This window comes from Primulina tabacum, chromosome 6 (assembly GCF_025594145.1).
Source record: "Primulina tabacum isolate GXHZ01 chromosome 6, ASM2559414v2, whole genome shotgun sequence".
NCBI lineage: Eukaryota > Viridiplantae > Streptophyta > Magnoliopsida > Lamiales > Gesneriaceae > Primulina > Primulina tabacum.
Window position 1 is genome coordinate 40,285,006 of NC_134555.1, and position 23,437 is coordinate 40,308,442.

General features: G+C 36.6%; 2 protein-coding genes and 1 pseudogene across 2 annotated transcripts in view; all 3 read right to left on the reverse strand.

Moving 5' to 3' along the window:
• Positions 1-2,410: 2,410 nt before the first annotated feature.
• On the reverse strand, positions 2,411-3,188 carry LOC142548216 (protein EARLY-RESPONSIVE TO DEHYDRATION 7, chloroplastic-like; annotated as a pseudogene).
• A 1,245-nt stretch (positions 3,189-4,433) lies between these two features.
• Positions 4,434-23,437, reverse strand: part of LOC142549532 (alpha-mannosidase-like) — a 40,564-nt gene continuing 21,560 nt past the window's right edge. Inside the window, exons 28-29 of the mRNA XM_075658520.1 lie at positions 5,050-5,118; positions 4,434-4,903 (exon numbers count right to left, since the gene is read on the reverse strand). Coding sequence (XP_075514635.1) covers positions 4,664-4,903; positions 5,050-5,118 — 309 coding nt within the window. The 3' untranslated portion in view covers positions 4,434-4,663. The remainder of the gene's footprint in view (positions 4,904-5,049; positions 5,119-23,437) is intronic.
• On the reverse strand, positions 5,763-23,292 carry LOC142549533 (alpha-mannosidase-like). The gene is given in 26 exon segments (XM_075658522.1): positions 5,763-6,358; positions 6,846-6,930; positions 7,019-7,131; positions 7,360-7,425; positions 9,118-9,237; positions 9,369-9,416; positions 9,532-9,603; positions 9,746-9,805; positions 9,906-9,971; positions 17,403-17,539; positions 17,737-17,956; positions 18,962-19,018; positions 19,106-19,171; positions 19,704-19,793; positions 19,899-20,063; positions 20,410-20,503; positions 20,601-20,701; positions 21,155-21,268; positions 21,365-21,391; positions 21,393-21,437; positions 21,528-21,611; positions 21,700-21,819; positions 21,907-22,081; positions 22,165-22,253; positions 22,757-22,840; positions 22,942-23,292. Coding segments are annotated over 26 exon segments (2,577 nt in total). The 5' UTR covers positions 23,203-23,292; the 3' UTR covers positions 5,763-6,340.

A 23,437-nucleotide genomic window follows, 5' to 3' on the forward strand; every position in this document is an offset into this window, starting at 1 on the left:
AAAAAAAGTAAATAATGACAAATAACTTGAGGATACACTCTTCTGTCACTTGTTGAAAATTTAGATTCACCTTCTTTTCATCTAAACACAAGACAAGTAAATCAAAATGACAAAAAAGAGACATAATAAAAATAGCTACAATTAATAATCCACCAAATGAATCAAGGCTTGTAATGCATAAAAAAATTCATGGAAAAATACCAAATACGATTAAATTGATTACTGAAAAATCACAACATAAATTATCCACAATTATGTTGCAGCATGGATTAGTAAACCCCTCAATCAAAGCAAATTAGTTAATAAACTTAGTCAATCTACTGTAACTTTTTATGGATTGTTGGATTTCCATCTCTCAATCATATCTAACTTTAACGAGGAAATCTTGAGAAAAATAGCCCAAGTTAAAAAAAAAAAAACAATAAAAAAACAAAGCGACGTACATTCCAAACTCCCAAAATTAATTGGTTAAAAAAACCCTAAAATGAATTGGAAAATATGCAAACAAAAAAGGAATACAATGAACCATAATCAAGAAATAAAATATTTTTCAATTTTTGAAGTCAAACATGGAATAAACTTACAAGTGGAGAAGATGAGAAATTGAATGAAAAATAAAAGAGTGGTAAAAACCTTGAAACGTAAAAGTGAAAGTGAAAGTGAAGAGAAAAGAAAAAGTACCGATTTACTTGGATTTGAGAAGATGAATCTTTAATGTAAATAAATATAATTACTATATATATACATATATACATATATATATATATATATATTTATAAATATTAATTTAAACTGGTATTCGGGTCGGGTGTGGGTTGGATTATATCAAACCCGTCTCCATACCCGAATCCGAAAATCCCCATACTCGATTACCCAATTATTTAATCGGGTCTAAAAATCCCTCCATAACCTCTTCTATTCGGGTCGGGTATCGGATCCTCCAACGGGTTCGGAGGAAATTGTCATCCCTATGTGTGAGTTGATCTCACAAGTCGTATTTTGTGATATGTATATCTTATTTGGGTCATACATGAAAAAAATATTATTTTTTATGCTAAGATTATTATTTTTTATTGTGAATATCGGTAGAGTTGACCCGTCTAACAGATAAAGATTCGTGAGACCGTCTCACAAGACACCTGTTCTTTTTCAAATCCCGTCCCAATTAATGTCGAGAGAGATCGGAGTGTAATCTCTGTCAAATAGAATTCTCATCCCGGTCGGTTTATTCTACCGAAACCAATAAAAAATTAGATATTCTATTTAAATGAAACTAACACAGAAAAATTAGATATTTTTCTTCAGCATACCTGATACAAAAACAAAAACAAAAACAAAACCAAAAATGAAAAAGAAAACAGAAAGCGCCGAGGTCAAATATGGTGAAGTTACCTGTGGGTGACAAGTCCAGTCGTGACGGTGGAGGAGGTTGCCATAACATTCATTCCGGCTACTTCAACCGCATCACAAATTTTGCCTGTTTTTGAAACCATCCTGAATTCGAATAAAGGAAACGGATTTTTAAAATGAGTTTAAGTTTGTTTCGAATATACATGATATTATCGAAATACATAAAATAGGAGCCGATGTACCAAATGAACCCAAGAATCTGGAATGGCTACTCATGGATATGCCATAAAACTAGTGTGATTTAAATATCAGCTTCACCTTAATGACACAAATTATCATCATGGACATGATAAATCCATCCAGAGAAGCAAGAACAATTTCTCCAGGCAACAGCCCACAGAACTTCTTTCCTACTTTAGAGTTTGCAACAGAACCGGTAAAGAATCCCGAAACCTTCACAACTCCTGTAAGTACTCCGCTTCCAACTTTCTCTGTCATCTTTCTCACCTTCTTATCCCTGAAGAGAAAAAGCCGACCTCGAAACAGTTAGTAAGTCGACACAAGAGCGGGAGTGATGCTCCAATAAAAAATAAAATCAAGGGTCGCTCTATATATACGGTTTTCGTCTTCATTAAATGTTAAAATACATTTTCTCACGTCAAAACGCAGCAGAAGTTTAAAAATATTATTAAAATAAATATTGTTTTATGACATAATTAATAAAAATACAAGCCACAAATTGAGGCATAATCATTAGGGCACCCGCATTAGTGTGTGTTACCACCTCATCAAAAATCGTGAGGTCTACATGCCACATACACATTACATTAACACATCTATTCTCTCACATTCATTTTAACATTCACACTCATTATTTGTAGGTCCCGCTGTCCACTCATTCATCTTACTCTTATTTTATATTAAATAAATTCAATTTCAATTTTTTTAAGAAATTTAAACTAATTTGAAATTTAAATTAATATATTAAATAACATTAAATTTGGAAAATTCATCACGTGTGTGGGGTCCGTGTTTAGCGACGGGTTTTAAAAATCCGCACACTGCCCCTCCACTGCTTATTTCTTCTTCTCATCCGTTTTCAGTTCTCTTGCCGTGACCTCTCCGACCTCCACCGCCGTCGCCTTCTCCTCGACTTTCTGCACCGAAAAATTACAGTAGGTATCCAAAATTACATCCAATTCCTTAAGCAACGATTTCGGCCCCTTGGAAACTATGGTTAACCCGTAGTTCAACATATCATTTCCGGGTCTTTCTTTTTCTTACGATTCTCCTTTTTGTCATCGCTGGAGTCTGAATCCTCAACTTAACACGGGGGCTTGAAGGCGAAGAAATAATGCGAAGGGTCGAGCTTGTCGGCGGCGAGGTCCTTGGTTAACGGCCATTGAATGTCATCGGAGACGGAGGCGGAGGATTTTGAGATCACCGGTGGTAAGCTCGACGGAGTAGTGTCTGTCAATCAAGTGAAGAATGGTGCCGGGGATTGTGATGAGGGATTCCTCGATTGATCGTTCGATTCCGGGAAGAGGTTCCCCTCCAGTTCTTTCATGTCGATTGTAAGGTAGATGGATGAATGGCGAGGTGCGGTTGGGTTACTTTCGTGATTTGAGGTGGTCAATTGGGGGTACAATGGGGTAGGATTAGGTTCCTGGGACGCCATTGTTGAATCAAGATGAAAGCTTGCTCAGACAGACGAGTCTCATGTAGAAGAAGAAACAACCAATGAAAATCTGAATATTCCCGCGCAAATATCGCTACGTGTTACTTAAAACGCGCTTTTTTAATTTAAGCAACGCTTCTAGTGTAAGCTCTCCCATCATATGTTAGTGTATTTGCAATTCCTACTCTATTGTGTGACGAGTTTGTTAAGATTGAGACTTGAATCAACTTAATCTCAAAAGTTAACTCAAGAGAAAAGTATTGTCCAAGTCCATATATGTAATTTTCGAGACTTTATCCAATTCATGTGAGACAACTAACATAGTTGAAACACAAAATAAATTCCTTTTGGTGGGGTGTTTAAGGGAGAATGAGAGAGGTATTCGGTGTCAAAGTTGGACCAAACTTAGTAGGAGAATAGGGAAAAATTTCGTACCACTTTACAAGTTTTAATAATGCATCTAAGGGTGATTATCAATATTTGTGAGGTCCACCGAAAAAATAACTTACCCGACAAGGAATTTCGCTATATCCACCTTTAAATATACTCTGGGATAGTGTCTGTATAAATAGCATCTCACTTAATGAGAAAAAGGAGGACGAATGGGTTTAGCCCTTCTAGCTAAGTAAAGACGAAAACTTTTGAGCATAAAAAGATATTGAAATTATTGCAGTAGTCACGTGGTGCCTTTGGCAGAACCGTAATGAGGTGATTTGGAAGGGAAAATGTAAACATGTTACTATGATATTCCAGTATGCTTTGAATCTTCATTCTCAATGGCAGGTAGCAAAAAACTGTTGATGTTAATCACCAACATTTATAGAGACAGCAGGGAGGTGTGAGATGGAAAATTCCCCCATAAAATGGGTATTAGAGAAGCTCTTAGTTGGCTAAAGAACTTAAGTTGGTCGAATATTATCATTGAATCTAACTCTTTCCAGGTCATTGAAACTATGAACTCTCCATAGCCAAAATTTTCAAGTTTGGGTTTAATTGTCGAAGATTGTAAACTTCTTATATTGAATGTTCATTTCACTATTTTTGTTTTAGCGAATCAGGCTTCACATGATCTTGCTAGGGATGTTGTTTCTATGCCTAATCTGGTGGGATGAGTTTCGTCTATTCTTTTATTGATTAAAAAAAACATGTCGATTATTTCAGAAAGGTAAAAGGAAAAATTGAACACAATGTTGATCAAACACGAACCTCGCATATTTTCATCATGATAATTGTTAGATCTCCAATTATAGCAATAGCCTAATGTAGTATCTCACCGATAGGTAATTTACCACTAAAGAAGTTTAAATTTGGCAAGTTTTACGTGTTATCCGGTCATTTAATATCCTTTTTGAAAACTATTCTCATATATAACAAAAATACACTATATTTGTGTCACATGAAACTATACACAAAGTGAACCACAGAATTTCAGGGAAAAATATGTCTGAAACATTGCTGACAAGCCAATTGCACTACATCGCAAACATCCCCCATCATTATTTTTCAACTGCGTCAAATTCAACTATTTTATGACACGACCAACGAATCAAAGACAGTCTACATTTATTCCCGGTTCAAAGAAGAGATCTTCATTCTATCATTTATTCGTTAATCGAGAACTCAAGAAAGGAGCAATTAAGCACTACTCTTGCTATCAGAGGGTGGAGATTCTTGGCTTTTTTCAAATGTTAGGAGGAAAGTCCGGATCTCCATGGGACCGAGCTCGACCGTAAGACTTGACATATCCACAGGACCACCTCTAATCGGAGCTGCTGTTGCCTCGGCTCCAACTTTATCTTTAACTTCCCACGTCATTCTCATCATCTCAGACTTGTCTTGATTCGCTGATAAGCTTGTTTCCTTGAGCGTCTTTATCTGAAATACAATTTCAAGTCAATACCAGAAGCATACAAAGATCCATATGATGCTTTTCACGGGCTTATTTAATATTCACTAAATACTGGTGTCATTTTCTGTAGTTGTTTGCATATAAATACTTCGGTGCAGTACACAACACACACCTTTTCTCCAGCAAACATCCTCTTTAGTTGAACTTTGGCAAGTGTTGAGTAATCAGGATCTTCACCAGCCTGGGACAATATATCCATGAATTATATGTGGCAAAGAAATTTTTTGTAAGGACATCACAATCATGTCAGAGGATATGTTTCTTCCATATGGCGTTCATTCCCATTCAAGGAAGTGTACAAAACTTTTAGTTGCAAATGTGCATTGACTCATGCTAATGACATCAAATACAGATAAAATGATGAATGAGTAAACACAACTGCAAATAAATTATTGTGTCACCTCATACAGATGGGCCAAACGAAGGAGCACACTTCCATCGACCAAATCCTGGAAAGCAAAATAGCCAAAGGATAAGTGGAAAGAAATCGTGCATAGAACAGATGCCAATATAACCAATCACCTGAAGAGTTATTAATGCAACATTAAGAGGTAAACTATAGTTTGCATCCATAGTAGTTGCCGTTGTCAAATAAGAAGACTTCCAGTATTCAGAGTTCTGCAGAAATTCATTTTGGATAATTAGATTGCAGGACTAATGTCTCATATCCATGTTAAAAACCATATATACCTCATGAGAAAAGGCTAAAAGAAGAGGTGAATAGACTTCTTGACCAGTTGTTCGCCTCCAACGAGCTCCAGCACCAAGTTCATTAATGCCGATATAATAATTTCCTCGAACCTAAAAGATATGCAACAAATCAGCTTTCTTAATAAAAACGCATTAATCCCTTTGCTCTCCTACCGCTTTGGTATATCAAACATTGCGATACCAAAATTTGCATCTAAATTGATGCAATTTTCTGTTGTCAATATTTTAACCCTATTTTCCCTCCTATATTGGGATCATAATGCTTCTTTATTTTATTTCTTGGGTTTGGTAACTGAGAATGAGTCATACATGGCACTCAGGGCCATGAGGTTGTCCTTCAATGTTGAGCTAGAGAAACTGAAGCTAATTCTACGCCCCTTGTGCAAGAAAAAGGCGTCCATACATTAACTAGCCCAAATAATCTAAAAAGCAGATAAATGAAATAAAATTCGAACAATATAACATCACATATGGATTCTTAATTGATGCAGTTTCCTGTTGTCAATATTTTAACCTTATCTCCACTCTTATTTTGAGGTCATAATGCTTCCTTCCTTTAGCTCTTGAATTTGGTAACTGACAGTGAGTCGTACATCACAGTCAGGACCATGAGGCCGTACAGCTTCAGTGTCGTGAGCTAGAGAGTTGAAGCTAATTCTACGTTCCATGTGCAAGATAAAGGTGTGGACTTATTAACCAGCCCAAACAATCTAAAAGCAGAGAAAAAAGATTAAATTCCAATAATATAAAACCATATTAGGTTCTTAAAAATGCTGGACACTGATACCGTCAGATTTCAATTCAAGGTTTCCCTTGCATACTATAAAGAGATGCTTGAATTCTGACTTTTAATTTCACAGATAGTCTAAGATGTCTTTTCCTCAATAGATCAGGGAGGATACCTTTTGTTTTCCTTTAACACCCATTTATATTTTCCCTAGCAAACAAATGCAAATTCAAAATAGTCTGAAAACCACACACACTAGCACATTGTGTTGGGTAGCTCATGGGGAAGAGTGGTTAATCTGGTTATTTGATATGCACCATAATCCTGTGAGAGAAATAATGAGAGCTTAATGGTCAAAGAACCTTAAATGCAAAGCTAAGAGCCTCGAGCTTTATCAATTGGGACAACAGTTTACGCATAAGATAATAAAAACATGTAATCACTCAAAAATATACTTCATCTTATCATACCGTGAGTCCTTCACATGCACTGTTGGCACATACAGTTTCATTAAGGGGTTCGCCAACTCCTTTAGAATCATCCTTTAAGATACGCCTGGATGATGATAGCACTGAAACATGTTAGATTTATTCTACTAATAACAGAAACATACTATAGAAAAAATTTGTAATCATTTGTAGACCTGTGAAGCATCAATTCGATTTCTCCATCATTAATGCTGGATCCTCCAGTGGCCCGATCAACCAAAACAGAGAACTCAAATTGCTTATCCTCCATGAAAATACCAAGGTTGATCTGAAAACACATTGCCATTTTTTTTAACCACGAACATAACCATTTAGCTGTTCCATTTTAGGGGGAAATAAATAAAAGTCACAACTGATGGAGGGGACCAAAATTTTCTTATAAAACAAGAACCAGCTACAGGGCATATACCGGTGATGGTGAATGCATGTGAATAGGGTGTTTGCAATCTTATATTTAGAATTATGAAATTAACAAGATAGGGAAGGGGAAAGTTACTGGATAGTAGTTCCCTGCAACAGGTTGAGTAACAACGAGAGGCCAGTCAGCCCTGTAATCTCTAACCTGAAAAAAATTGCAAGATTAAGAAGTCAAATTCAGGTCGGAATATTAATGTAATGGAATTTACCAACAAGACAAATAACAAGGTTCCTTTCAGAGAATATACATTAGACTCTCCTATCAATTTACTATAAGACCAGCAAAATCTGCAACGCAACCATTATGTGTAAACAATTTGGTTTTTTCAAGGTGTAGGAGAGCTTGCGGCAGCTGGAGCGAATTACTGATTAAAAGTCATCAATTGCATATAAACAGTCAAGGTAGGATACTTTAAACCTCTCAACCCAACAAATGCATCATGCGGTGAAAATCAAATTCTGCTAAATCAACTGCACAACGCTTAAACAGATGATACACGTCTTTTATCTATTTCTTGCAACTCGGGTTTCCTTGCCCAAACAGTGTTAGACAAGTTGGATTCTCACAATCTACCCTCATCAACTAATCAGACTTAAGGTGAATCCAGGTAAACTAAAATCACACACTATGTGAGATTCTAGAGGTTATTATTAAGGGACTGTAACACAGTTCCCTTTTTCTTTGGCACAAAGTTAGACCACGCCACATGACTGGGATTATGAAGGTAGCTGTACAAGGTAAGATGCAGCTCACATACCATCGTGAAGTGCTGCAGTTGAGTTCAACTTGCCATCAGAGTATTGCCCCGAGGGTGTATCCAAATTCACATTTATTCTTACATTGGGGTCTATGAATCTTTTCATGGTCCCCACATGCGATAATAAATATGGGTCATTTGATGCAAACTTAATACAATACCCTAAAGGTAGCATCTCATTAACCAAGTGCAGCTTTTCTTTATCCCACAAAGAGACAATGGCAAATACCAATGCAATCAATAAATTGTACCCTTCAAGATTTTTTCTTGCACTACACATATGAACTTCCTAGTACCTCAGTTAACCCCAAACTTTTGTCACAACTGATAGAAGGTCAATCACACAGAGTAAACTCTCACAATGCGAAGATAATTTTTTGGCACAAATCAACGCTTGTAAGGAAGTTTAGTGTGGTCATACATGCTTTCCATATCCTCCCACCCCAATACATCCATACACTCACTCTTGTAACTGTAGAGGTAAAGAACATGTATTCTCTGTACATTGAGTTATTGACAAACATATCTCCCAATCATACTCTAGTGATTTTTTGTCTACAAAATGAACCAGAGTTTGTTATCACATCATGAGCTAAATCTCAATTCTTATCCAATTATCTCATTTTAAAAGTCTAGTATTTTGGAATTGGACATACTGTAAAACTACTGTGCTGTACTTTTTAATCAAAAAGTTTTAGGAAAATTAAGACAGCCAGAATTTTTTACAATTTAAAATCAGCATTTATATTACGCTGGTGCTTGTGAAATATTAAATTTAAACTACTACCATTTGTTTTCAAAATAACTATCTTCAGTGGCAAGCTGTAGACTAAATTGCTATAACGCTGTACACTAGAAAAAAGATATAAAGACGAGAGCACAAAACTCAATCGCTTTAACTACTCACTTCCATCCAAACACCTACATCAGTTGTTCTTGAGTAGGTGGAAAACAAAATCTGATAACAGAATGCAAAGTACATTAGCTCACAAATCTAGGTTCTTTTTTTTTAGTTGACAAATCTAGGTTCTGACACATAGTCAAAGTACATGTGAGGAGAATAATAAGACAAAACATACCCGTTTTAGAAAGTCCCTTCCGTTGGAATCAGTGTAGAACACTTCGTCAGTGACCATATTAGTCATCATTCTTGTAATAACCTCTTTTCCAACACTATCGTCTATAGGAATTGGACCAATCTTCAAATAAAATTAACACATCCGAACAAGTCACAAATAAAGGATGACAAGATTAGCAAGTCATATGTTACTTGAGGTGTAGAAAAGCAATACAATCACATGGAAAAGGAAAGGATCCAAGAATCACTCACCGTGTATTCAACTTCAGCATGATCTTTATCTTTATAAACTCTAATAACCTGAAAAAGAAACAATATAGTTCGTCATTCTAAGTGAGCCAACTGGATGAAGATGCATGGAACTTTGAAACAATAAGAGCTTTCACCACTAATAAACTAAATTTAAATGCTTAACCTGGTAGATCCAGGAAGCAAATTGCTGGTGTACTTCATCAACTAGTGGTCCCCGTACAATCTTCAGAGGAACCTGTAAGCATCAAATTTATAACCTTTTTGAGGAGGAAGTTAAATGTCAACTATAGTTTCAAGCTCGAAATAACTCTGAGTTCGAGAGGCATTTCACCTCTAACACGAAGAACACATACTCTTGTCCAAGGGAAAATACTTACTGATCCAGATACCACCGAGGTAGGCATTCCATTGGGTCGGAAAATATAAGCACCGGAACTCTGCAAAGTGTGATATGCATCAACTTATTGCAGTTACTTCTTTCACTCAAATTATCGACTGTCCGAAGAATCCTAAATAACTAATTTCAAACGTATGTACCTGGGCATCTGCATCTCCCTCGCTAGAAGAATACCAAAGATAGCTTTGTTGTATTGGTACATCAATCTGGTATAACAGCATTAATCGGAAACTGATGAAGACATTTGATTAAGGAGTCTCCTAGACTGAGTACATCGAAGATAGAAAGTATAGCAGCAAAGCTTCAGGAAACAAAATTGATGAATGGCTATTTGTTCACAGTTGGACGCATTAAATTTTTTCATTTGGAAGTTCTGAGAAAAGCTGAAACATTTTGAAAGTTGTGGCTAAAAATGCATAATAAGGCAATAGATGGTTAACATGGCTCCAGCATTTTGACCAATATATAGATATGACACTTTCTGTCAGCAATCAAGAAAGTTGGCCGGAAACAAATAAAGAATTCTATAAAGCATCATCAAGATTCCTCCGTAACATTGACCAGAGTATTGGCTCGAAGAATTTTCCTTGAATGCAGATGAATTCATATGAATTACAGGATTTCAGTTCACATCTAAACCCATAAGCAAATCCAGATTACCTATGACCGTCCATGAATCTTTTTCTTTCCTCAATTGCTATTTGTGGAAAAATTATGAGTTAGGATGGACAAAATGTTTCAATTACTGTAATAAAGAACACATAATTTAGCAAGGTGAATGATTTCCAGATGACTTTTTTTTTTTTGAATTTGTCCAATGAATCACACAGATGAAGTGTATTTTTATGAACTATCCTAAGATTAATGCTATGTTAGATTCTCCAAGAAGCTCAAGATCTGGTACCTAAGTTTCAACCGCCTTACGTAGACGGAGTGTAGAATAATATGAAAAAGATTGTGTAAATATCTTATCAATTAGTCGTAATTTGATAGGATTGTCAAATATTGTAAACATGGTAGGAAAATATTCTGATTTTGGTAGGATAATATTTAGTCTTATGATTTTGTGGCATTCGATTAGCTCATTGCACTCTATATAAGATGTAATTGTATCTATGAAATAATACGCAACATTTATCTCCAAAAGTCTTGTTTATTTCTGCATGGTATCACGAGCCTAGGGTTTGAAAGTCATTTCGCCATCTAACAGCTTGTTTGCCTCCTCATCTTTGAACAATGTCATCGGACTCATCCAAATTTTCGTCGAAGGAATCGCCGGCTACCTTTGCTCCTCTTTTCGGAGAGATATGTCGTCTTTCCAAATCGCCGCCCACAAACTCAATGGCCATAATTATTTATGGTGGGCATAATGTGTCAAGATTGTGATATGTGGCAGTAGAAAAATTGGTTATCTCACCAGGAAAACTGGCATCACCAAATAAGTCAGACCCGTCGTACCAAACTTGGGTTGCTGAGAATTCAATTGTCCTCACATGGCTTATCAATTCCATGGAGAACAACATTAACCGTCTCTACTTTTGGTTTCAAACAGCAAAAGAAGTCTGGAATGTTGCTTGTCGGATGTATTCCGACCTTGGAAATGCCTCACAGATTTTCGATCTTCGATTGAAACTAAGGACGTGCAGCAAGGTTCTAATTCCGCAATACAACACTGCACGGACCTTCAAAACCTGTGGCAAGAGTTGGATCTTTTTCTCGACAACACTCCAACATGTGCTGAATGCAGTGTCAAAATTCGTCAAAATCTTGAAAAAACGTGCCTTTGATTACTTGGCAGGACTAAATCGGGAACTCGATGATGTTCGGGGATGTGTGGTTGCACGAAACCCATTTCTATCTCCTAAGGATGCGTTTGCAGAAGTTCGACGAGAAGAAAAGCATCGCAAAGTCATGCTTCCTTTACTAGCCACACCTGCTGAATCTGAGGCTTCTGCCTTGATCTCCAATCAACCAATAGCCAGGGATCGCGTCAGGCCAAACGCCCTTGGTGCGAACATTGTCAGCGTTCCAGACATACCGAAGATAAGCATTTGGAAATCCACGACAAACCAGCAGAATGGCAGCCACGAAAAGACCCAATGGTCGTGGTTTCCAAGACCAAACAGCCCAAGAACAGCCTGTTTCCTCATACATCAATGAACCTTTCACAAAGGAACAGATAGAACAAACTGAAAAATATTGTTGTCTTCTGAGTCAGTCCTCACTCAACTCATCTCCAAGTCCACCTGTTGGGTCATGCTCGGTCACCCAATCTGGTAAAACCCACTTTGTCCCCTTTCTTGACTTAGTTAAGGGTAGTCTTGAGTTCCTCTCGCTGCGCCACCAGGCGATCCCTCTAGAGTGAGGTTTTTTTGGTCCATTTCTTTTTAAAAAAAATTACTAGGCGAGAGGCGCCGCCAGGCGATCCCTCTAGAGTGAGGTTTTTTTGGTCCATTCTTTTAAAATCTTTAAAATAAAAGAGAAAAATAGAGAAGAAAAGCCTACTAAACCCTAAAAAAAAATAAGCACGCCTAAGAAAAGTCATATATTTTTTCTTCTAAAAAAATTTAATTGAGCCTTTATTTCCTAAAATATTCGAAAATTACATAAATACATAGAGCTATAAATTATGGTAGAATCTAAATTGATTGACCTGACAAGTTAGTGGAGAAAATCCTTACACTTAGTATGGTAAGAAGGATTTTAAAAGTAAGGAAAAAAATATGTCAGTAATAACAGATTTGTACAAAATACTTCAATACCACCCTCGGTTACTATCTGAAAGCCCATGGTATTATCCCGAGAGTTCTTGCGTGGATACTCCCCCACAAAACGGGTGATCAAAACACAAGAATCACCATCTTCTAGAAATTGCTCGTGCCCAGAATGTTTGCCTTTCTCATTAATCGCCTAGCCATCCACTCAACTTCCAGACTTCATTGTCTTTCCTCCCTAAACAATTACCCCGTCCCGTGTCTATCTCTCCACTCACCTACATTTGGGTGCCTAGCATTTGTGCATGTCAAATAATCACAATCGCAGTAAACTTGATACTCGAGCCATTAGAACTATATTTGTGGGTTATTCTCCTTCCCAAAAAGGTTACCGATGTTATTGTCCCAACACTCGAAAGATGTATATCTCGTATGATATCACCTTTTTCGAAGACACTTTTTTTCTCTCAATCTTTGCTTCAGAGGGAGACATCTGATGAAGCTGGTTGGGACACTCCTCCTCCCCTTGGTATACCTATCGACCGTACACTGGCCTCTTGTCCTGACTTATCCCTGACCAACCCTTCCATACAAAAAACCAGCACTCATGTGTCAAAGCAGGAACAGAACCAACACCACAAAAAAAGCTATATCTACTTATGATGGGACAAGTCTCAGATAACTAAAAATGCCGTGAATCCTAACCACAGTCAACAACACAAACCGGTAGTAGATCCCCCACCATCAGGTATCACTCATGATCTTAATGTATCTATAGCAATTAGAAAAGGTGTACGATCTTGCACTCAACACCATATTTCTAATTTTGTCTCTTACTCGGATCTTTTCTCTTCATTTCATGCCTTTACTTCAAAATTGTCTAGTGTCACTATCCTAGGTCAAATCAAAAAGCTCTAAATGTTCCCGAATGGAAAGCTGCAATGCTAAAAGAAATGTGTGTCCTACATCAGAATAACAAATGAAGCTTTGTAGAATTACCAAAACGAACATTGTAGGGTGCAAAATGGGTGTTACAGTCAAGTATAAAGCTAATGATTTTTTTTTGATGAGAAACATAAATTTTATTAATATAGTTCTTTTAACATTACAAGAAGTGGACTAGCGATCCACTGCACCCAAATAAAACCATCTAATTTTAACAATACACATAGGACCAATCCCTTAAAATGTCAAATGTAGAGACTCCATAAAAGTTTTTATCCGCTCCAATCCAATTGGCTAACGTGAACTTGACTTTTCCCCAGATATCTTCCGTTTCTTCTAACTCTTGGAAAATTCTTCTATTCCTCTGCAACCAAATTTCCCATGTAACTCCGTGGATTACCATTCTCCAAAAAATCTTACCTTTCTTACCGAGCATATGGCCAAGATCCGTATTAAACAAATCATTAGTTGTCCTCGGCACAACCCAAATCAGTCTCAATTCCACCAAAGCCTTGGCCCTCAATGCATGAGTGAATTGCAATGAATGAACAAATGATCTTGTGTTTCCACCTCCTGACGACACAACACACACCAGTTTGGACAAAGAGAACAATTAGGATATCTCTTTTGCATCATATCAGCTGTCGGTAATTTAGCAAGGATTGTCGTCCATGAAAATATCTGAACCTTTGAAGGAATAGGCACTTTCCAAATGATATTGAAAAATTTGAAATCATGAGCGCCATTATCATGCATGAAAAAAGATAGGAAAAAAGATTTGACCGAGAACCTCCCGGATGGATCATCCTCCCACTGCTGAAAATCATCAACTCCTTCCACTAATCTCACCCCCTCTAGAATGCTTAAAAGTGAAGATAGCTGCGTGACCTCCTCCTCTCGGAGTGATCGACGGAAATGAAGGTCCCAAGAAAAAACATTTGTGGAAAATCAAAGTGAGCAAAATAAGAGATAGGCAAATTATGAACCAAGGAGACACGAAACAAAGATGGGAACAACTCCCGGAAAGATGAATCTCCCAACCAAATATCCTCCCAAAATCTGATTTTTGTCCCCCCTCGAACCACTAATCTCACTAGTTGGTGATAAGTCGGGTATGATTTTGAAATGAACTTCCACGGACATCTAAAAGTCACATTCTTAGCCAACCCCGCATCCCATCCATTTTCTTATATCCCATACTTGCTCCTTATTATTTTTTTCCACAACGACTCATTTTTCAACATTAAACCTCCACCACCATTTTCCCATTAAAGCTATATTTCGTAAACAAATATTCCCAATGCCTAATCCCCCTTTCTCCTTCGGTCTACAAACTTTTTCCCATCTAACCATATGACAATGTGATTCGCCCTCATTCCCATCCCACAAAAAATCTCTCATTACCTTTTCCATCGCCCCCGCTATTCCTTTTGGTACCTTGAAAAGAGACAAAAAATATATAGGCAAGGCAGTCAACACCGCGGCAATCAATGTTAGTCTTCCGCCCTTAGACAAGAACGCCTTTTTCCATGATGCCAATCTTCTTTTTATCTTAATGACGATAGGTTCCCAAAAAGACGCTTGTAATGGGTTACCACCGAGAGGGACTCCCAAATATTTTATTGGCCATTGTTCCCTGCGGCAACCAATTCCCCTCGCCATATCTCCCTCTTCTACTTCATCTTGATTTAATCCCAGCAAAGCACTCTTATCCCTAGTTGATCCTCAATCCTGACATATCACAAAACTCTTTCAAAATTCTCACCAAAAATCCCAAGTGATCCTCCCTCTTAACAAAAAACAATGTATCATCCGCAAACTGTATATGAGATACTTCCACCTTTTCTCTGCCCACTTCGTATCCTATGATGAATTTCTCTTCTTTTGCTTTGTCAACTAATCTACCCAAAACATCCACAACCATGTTGCGCAACTTAACACCGTAAGAATACTTTTTGTCCTTAGCAGCCAATCTTGATCGGCCACTACATCAAGTAGACATTAGAAATGCTTTTCTTAATATCGAACTAGAAGAAGAAATTTACATGAGTCAACCCCTTAGTTTGGAGAAATTAGGAAGGCAGATTGTATGCAAACTCAACAAGCCTCTTTATGGGCTCAAACAATCCCCACGTGCCTGGTTTGACAGATTTTCCAAAGTCGTCAAGAAGTTCGGATCTAGTCAAGGGCAAACAGAAGATACACTATTAGTTAAAAACTCGGATAAAGGGATGATAATAGTTTTGCATAGTGTACGTCGATGATATAATTATCACAGGAGACAATGGTCAAGAAATGGTGAATGTTAAGCTGATGATGGCTAAGGAGTTCAAAGTTAAAGACCTAGGTACATTGAGATATTTCTTGGGAATGAAAATTGCTAAGAGCAAGAAAGGGATTTCCATTTCTGAAAGTACACATTGGACCTATTGGATGAAACTGGTATGTTAGGATGCAGACCGAGCCAAATACCAGTTGAGTTGGGAAATAAAAGACAAATGTTGAGGGGATACTTGTAGATAAAAGAAGCTATCAGTGACCCATTGGGAAGCTCATCTTCTCTCTCATACACGTCTTGGTATTGCATTTGCAGTTAGCATTGTTAGTTATTACATGCATTCACCTAGTCAGGGTCACCTTGACGTGGTTTACATAATATTGACGTATTTAAAGCAGACTCCTGGAAGAAGTCTATTCTTCGCAAAAAGTGATGACCAAGGACTGAGTGCATTCTCTGATGCAGATTGGACATGATCTATAACTGATCGAAATTCGACATTGGGATATTGTACTCAAGTATGGGGTAATCTAGTAACATGGCGAAGCAAGAAACAACCATTTGTTGTCAAAAGTAGCGCATAAGCTGAGTACAGGTCAATGGCCCATAGAGTATGTGAGCTCATCTGGATTCGAAGATTGCTGAAGGGACTTAAGATTGAGTGCACAGAATAATTATTTGTGTAAATATTTTATCAATTAGTTGTGATTTGATAGGATTGTCAAATTTTGTAAACATAGTAGGATAATAGTCTGATTTTTGTAGGATAATATTTAGTCCTCTGATTTTGTGGAATTAGATTAGCTCATTGTACTCTAAATAAGATGTAATTGTATCTACGAAATAATACACAACAGATATCTCCAAAAGTCTTGTTTATTTCTGCACGGAGTTTGCAAGTAATATGTCATTAAACTAAGTATCAACCGATATTAAAGATGTTTCTGCAACATTTGCAACACATGTAGTGGGATGTAGAGATGCATCAATTGAAGCTATATTTTGTCCCTTATCCATTTCACTTCAAATAGTTCTTAGACCATTCATGAGTAGGGGTGAGCAAAATTTCAGTTAAACCGAATTAATCGACCGAACCGAGTGAATTCGGAAATTTGGTTCGGTTATTTCGGAAATTCGGTTTTCAAATTAAAAAAAATTCGGTTATATCGATTAATTCGGCTCGGTTACGGTTTTCAAAATTTTGAAATCGGTTAATCGAATTAACCGATATAATAAATACTATTATTTATCGATTTTTATATATTTTTTAATTTTTAATTTTAAAATCAGCCTTAATTCTAAAAAAAAATTTGTGATGAGTGTGATTTTATGTTTCCATGTATTTGTGTAGAATGTAATGTTCAAAACAATTACATATATAATTAAATTTAAATCACAATTTTTTAAAAAAAATCTAACCGAATTAACAAATTTTAATTCGGTTTGATTTTCATCGGTTATGAAAATTAATTCGGTTGGTTCGGTTATGACTAAATATTTCGGTTCGGTTCGGTTCGGTTCGGTTATGACTAATTCGGTTCGGTCGGTAACCGAACCGACCGAATGCTCATCTCTATTCATGAGGCAAGTTCTTTAACTGGCGACCAAAGGAGTTCGGGTGCAGGGAACTAACTGAAGCAAGGGAAAATGAATCCCCAAAGTTCTAATAACATAATCCTTTTTAGATTAAGGAATCTTACACCAGTTTTGGAATTGGATATGCTTTTAAGTTGCCCAGATACTGATGAAAAAGACAATTTCAAGTTTCCTCGTCCAATTTCTACAGTTTCGTTCTTTGGAGGAGCCACCAAGGACATGGAATCATTTCTCCTATTTCCTGCATTATTAAAGTCCATATGTAAGCCAAACACACAGAAATAATAAAATGAATGAGTCTCTATCACGTTTTAGTTTTTACAAAGACTATTATTGGTGAAGAGTGAGAAATATCAAGTGTAAAAAACCAATTAAAAAAAATCATAACTGGCGGACACTTTTAAATTGCTGGCCGAGAATAATATTTTGAAGCAATACCCTTTTGAGATGCTTTAGAAATGAAATATGTATTCCAACCCAGAGGTGGAACAGATGCTGGAAAGACGAGCCAATATTTCGGAGCATCTTTAGCTGAAATTCCATTATATGCTTTCACATAGAACTTTCTAACATTACTCGTTATATTATCCACTTCCACAAATTGAGACTCAACAATGCTTCCCATGGAATCTTTGACAACAAGATTATAGTCGTTAACCTGTAGATTATGAGCATACTGGTTACATTTTATTATTATTCTGTAACCCCCACTATATCAGAAAAGGGTTAAAAAATAACACTTGTTTAGCAGTGATGAAATAAAGAATTCATCCTTTAGTTGTTGAGCAGAAAAAATTAACCAAACTTTACTGGTGTGGAATGATATTTTCAGCTTGGGTTTGTGGTTTATTACAGATATAAGAAAAAAAATGGTTTGAATAAGTTAACCGAAATTATACAAGAGTACTGACAGGAGTAGAACCAAATATTGGTAGGATGACAAAAGATTAACGTGAAAGGGACCAGAGTTTGGTGCACAGAGAGTTTGCTCCCAGGGGGAGGATCAATGCATTCCATAATAAACAGTTGTTTAGAGAGAATCTAATACTCTGGACATTACTGACTCACCTTTAGATAAAGATCACATATTTTGAAGTATTCATTATAGGCAATCCTTTTGGCTGTCATGGAAGCAACTACGTCGTTGTGCAAAGGCACTCTGATTTAACACCTGTTGATGTCTCTACTGGGGATCGTATGCCTCTGATACTAATTTAAAAGGGAAGAAATGTTGTTTTGTTTGTTTCTCTCTTTTTTTTTGGTGGGGGTGGGGGCGGGGTTCAGTCTTGATGTAATCCAGATGTTTTGTTGGGATATTGAAGAAAAAACAAAACAATCTAAAATCTTAAAATAATTTCAAATCTCCCAATTAAGTTTAACTTAATCAGAATGACATATCTTCAAAAGAAAATTTTTTTTGGACAGTGAATGCAAATTCAATCTAAAGACCTAACCAGATTTAACCTAGTTTGCGGTAAACGAATATCCTATGTAAACTGGTAGTTTATGACCTTGCATAATACAAAACTAGTTTGGAAACTTCGGCAGGCAGTAAGCTCAATGACACATTTCAAGAAAACAATTCAAAATTCTATATGATAGCTGAAACCTCTTACTATGATCAACTACAAAGAGAGGAAAGGAGAAAAATATAGTTACTCACAGGAATCCTGACAATATCAGTATGTGTCCATCCCAATGAATTGTATGCAACAACAACCTGAAAAGAGAGTTATACCTATGTAGAGCATACTTCTTAGAGCATGTAAACACTGAAAAAAGACCATACGCAGAAAAAAGTGGTTACCAAGCTCTTTCCTTGGGGAATATCTTCTTCTGTTTGTGGACAGTAACTTATATTGAGTAGCTGACACTGTTCACCAATTAAGAGTTGTTAAGAGAAAAATAAAATATCAGGCAAGAAAATACTCAGTTGCTTCTCCACCGACAAAACAAATAAAATTTTACTCTCGTGCATTTCAAGGAAGTTGCAATAGAAACCACCACATGTTTAAGCCCAAATTCATTGAAAAACATGAAGCTCTGAATAAGAATTTCAATTGAATTTAGCATAATCTTGACAATGAACATAAGATGTTTGTTTCTAAGCTATATTACGTGACCAGAAAAAATAGTTCAAAGTGAGCCAATATTATCCCCATGTTTCCATGCAATCGACGAGTATACGCATTTAGTAGCGAACCAATTAGCCCAAGTACCCAACATTTGGTTTTTCATGATTTAGTTATTATTTGCTTCAAGTCACTTCGAATGCATGGCTTATAAAATTTTATTTAAAAACACAGAAAAGCATTAAGCTTGTGTGCTATGAAAGGGAGAGAATGTTTTTGTCTCCCAGTCGAAACACTGGTAACTCAAACAAGTTCACAAAATTTAAAAGTCACCTGGTTAAGTTTCACTGTAGATTCACCACATTGCCTCCCCAAATTAGAACCAACCAGACATGACAAAGCTGAATTTACCACAGTTTCTGCCTGAAAATATAAAACCATTGGATAATACTCTAGGATTTTAAAGTTTAGGCCCATTTATAAGCACAAGGCAAGATGTTGTCATGTGAACATATCATAGAAATGCACCTCGGCGAATCCAATTGCCAGTCGTTTTGCATAGTCATCTGTAGTGTGCTGTCTAGCTGTACCACTAACTGCGTCGTGATGCTGTGCGATGCCCAATGCGTCACCTAACTCAGCAGTACTAGTGCTAGATGTTCTTCCCCTCAAAAATTCAAGTTGCCTAGCTGCCTACACATGCAGAAAATATGTCTATTCCACCTCTTTCACAAATATTACTAATGCACTACACCCAAAGATATATCCCATAACATGAGAAGATTATTGCCAGCATGCAGACTATATCTGGGACAGAAATTGGGGAGTCAGTCTCTTGTCATGGACTCATGGTTGCATATTCTGTTCTTATACTTAATGATATATCCACCACAATACATTGCAAAATTGAACAATTAAAATAACAAGTTTCATGACTAAATAAGTGTAAATACATACATATTCAGGAGCTGTTTCCTGAGCAAAAAAATTAGTCAACGAGGAGTTTTGTTGATTAATGTACAAATATGGCTGAGAATACCAGATAATATCCACTCAGGAAACGAACATATCTTTTCAATGCCGGGCGACTTGTGTAAAATCCAGTCCAGTAAGCATTATCACTGCTTGCATATCTATTCCAAATCAACAGTAAGTAACTGTATCTTGGATCGAGTTAAATATAAAAATCAGAATAAAAAAATAGGAACAAGTGTTAGTTACAGTGCTCACGGGAAATAATCATCAATTTTCAGCGGCCAAGATTCATTAGCAGCATGTTTTGCATCTGTGTATATTGATGGTGTTGAATATAATGCATTCACCCGGCCATCCTGTTTCAGTAAGCTCTCTGACTCATTTGATGAAGTAAGATGAACACAGAATGCAGTCATGAGTCATCAGAAATTTAATTTCCCAGAATTTAAGGCACGAACTCCACAAGTTCTGCACTGATGACTAATTCAGGATTTAGAACAATCATTCTAGTTTGATTAATTACTGGAAACCCATAAACCCCAAAATTAAAATAAAAGAAAACAAAGATGCAAGCAAGTTGTAATGGCCACGCAGATCTATTAAGTAAATTTTTGTCCGGCTCACTTCAAAAAAGAAAAAAATATCAGCAAATATTGATTTTGTTTATGTATGCATAGCACACGTACACAGCACACCTATGTGTTTTGAATTTTATCACCGAGCAGAAAAAACGCTGAAACACATGATCATCCAACATGCTTATTTAAGTCGCATTATTCTTGCATTTTCTTCTCATTCAAAACAGATACCTTGTTGACATAATGAATAAGTTTGTCCATTTGCTTGAACCAGGATTCAGCATATTGATATCGGAAGTCTTCTCCCATTGTCCACATAATATGATTAGTTTTTGTTACATTTGCCTGTGAATCAAAGACAAATAAATAACCACCTGCGCAATACTCATACCGTGTGCTTTTTAGTTCATTTTACGGTTAAGAACTGCTTCTTTTACTCACCTGAGTCATTGCAGCAATAATAAAATCAGTTAACTCGTGCTTCAACATTAAAGTCAAAAAGGTAAGGATCATCCTGCGTTTTGCCATTTAAAGAACTATTGAGCAAAATGTTAACCAAGAATAGCTTCAACTTTGGGATTAATATTCTTCTCTGTCAAAGAACCTGGACTGGATTGAAGTCACGGTTTACTTCAAAATCAAACCCATTGGGTGGGCTATAGTGAACAGGAAATGCATTGGCAAAAATCTGCGAGAACACAGACCTTAAAAATGACCAAATGAAGCAGATTAAAAATTTTCTTCCGAGCAACTGTCGGATATTTGCATTTCCTAACCTGAGAAGATGAAACCAATGTCCTAGAACCCTGCCATATGACTTCAAGAGATTTATCTCCCTTGCGTTTCGCTCTATCTTGGTAATCTATCCGTCCAAAATGAATAGAATCAAATCCTAGCTAGATTAACAGCAGAAACATAAATTAACACATGAAATATGAACTAATCAAATATAATATATTTCACCAGAGAAAGTGTGTTTGTACCTCTGCACCCAGTAGGTAAGCTTGCACTGCAGAGTGCCCAAATGGATCAATCTGCCATCCGGCACGAGGGGTCTTATTAAATTGACTTTTTATCAATTGATGACCAAGAGTTGTGTGGTCAATCAAATCTATATAATGGGTAGTTGCTTCATCATGCATACACCAGCCACCATTTCTGCACATACAAATCAGTTGAATAACCCTATGCGAGATTTCTCCAAAAAAATCACACATATGGGGTTACAAGCATCACCATACACGAATTCCAACTGTCCGGCATCAACAAACTGTCTTACTTCTGCTTGAATTTCTGGACTTTGCTCTTTCCACCATCTATAGAAAAATGCCTACACGGATGTGCACATCACAGACAAGTGAAAAGGGTGCTATTATGATAATGAAACACTGACCAATTGCATCAACGCGCCATATCACAATTTCAAGAAAGTGGTATAATAAACAGGATGCACCCTTATGCACTTTAAGATAATCCATTACAAATCTAACCAATAGGAGAGGAAATAGGTACACAATGTTGTCCATAGTAATTAAAGAAATGCACGCTACATTTCTCTAATGGATCCCTTATTAGAACAAGTTAAGAATTGCAATCGATCTAGTTGATATTTTTACTTCTCAACAAAGCATTCGTGTATGTAATGTCTTTATTTGGACAGGGTGCCGACAATAGACACCATAATGAACTTAAGTTCTCGCAGATTTAGTTTGATACCAATAAGAGAAACATTACAACAATTTATGTGCATTCAATGTATTTACACAGAAACCATGTGTTTACTGACTTCATCAAAAGAAACCGCATAAGGAAAAAGTAAAAGTTTTTTGCTACCATTTCAACATAGATGAACTTCCTATTCGGATCACGGCGCAATGAAAACACAACCGAGTCCAGAATATTTTCCACACAAGCACCCTGCGTCGAAAACAGAGAAGAACGATGCTTTCACCAAGATTAAATTAAAAGAAACCTCTCAAGAAAATGCTCATATAACTCCACTCACACTTTACGCCTACCCGAATACTGTTATTTGATCCAACATAGTACTGATCAATTGTCTTAAGCCAGCCCACATCATCGTGCGAGTGAGCAACCAGATGAACATTCAACTTCCCATCCACAATCCCACTCCCAGTATCATACTTAATGTACCCTTCAACACCAACAATTCCACACGAACAAAACACAGATGCAACGCACACAGCTGAGACAACTAGCGCAAATTTTTCCATTCCCGGTCCCAGAAAAGATTCCCTTGAAGGGTTTTGACAGCACATATAGCAGTTTATCCTTGCATCACCCCACCAGAAAGTAATGCAAAGGTCATTATTGAAGCTTTGAATTAAAGTAAGTAAACGACAACGCACACCTTGTGTGTGTATATTATAACATATTATATACTAACCCAACAATTAAATTTAAATACAAATATTTATATTCTCAGAAAATATATATATAAATATGAGATTAAAGTAATTTTTAAATTTAATATTTGAGTTTGTATTTTATTGT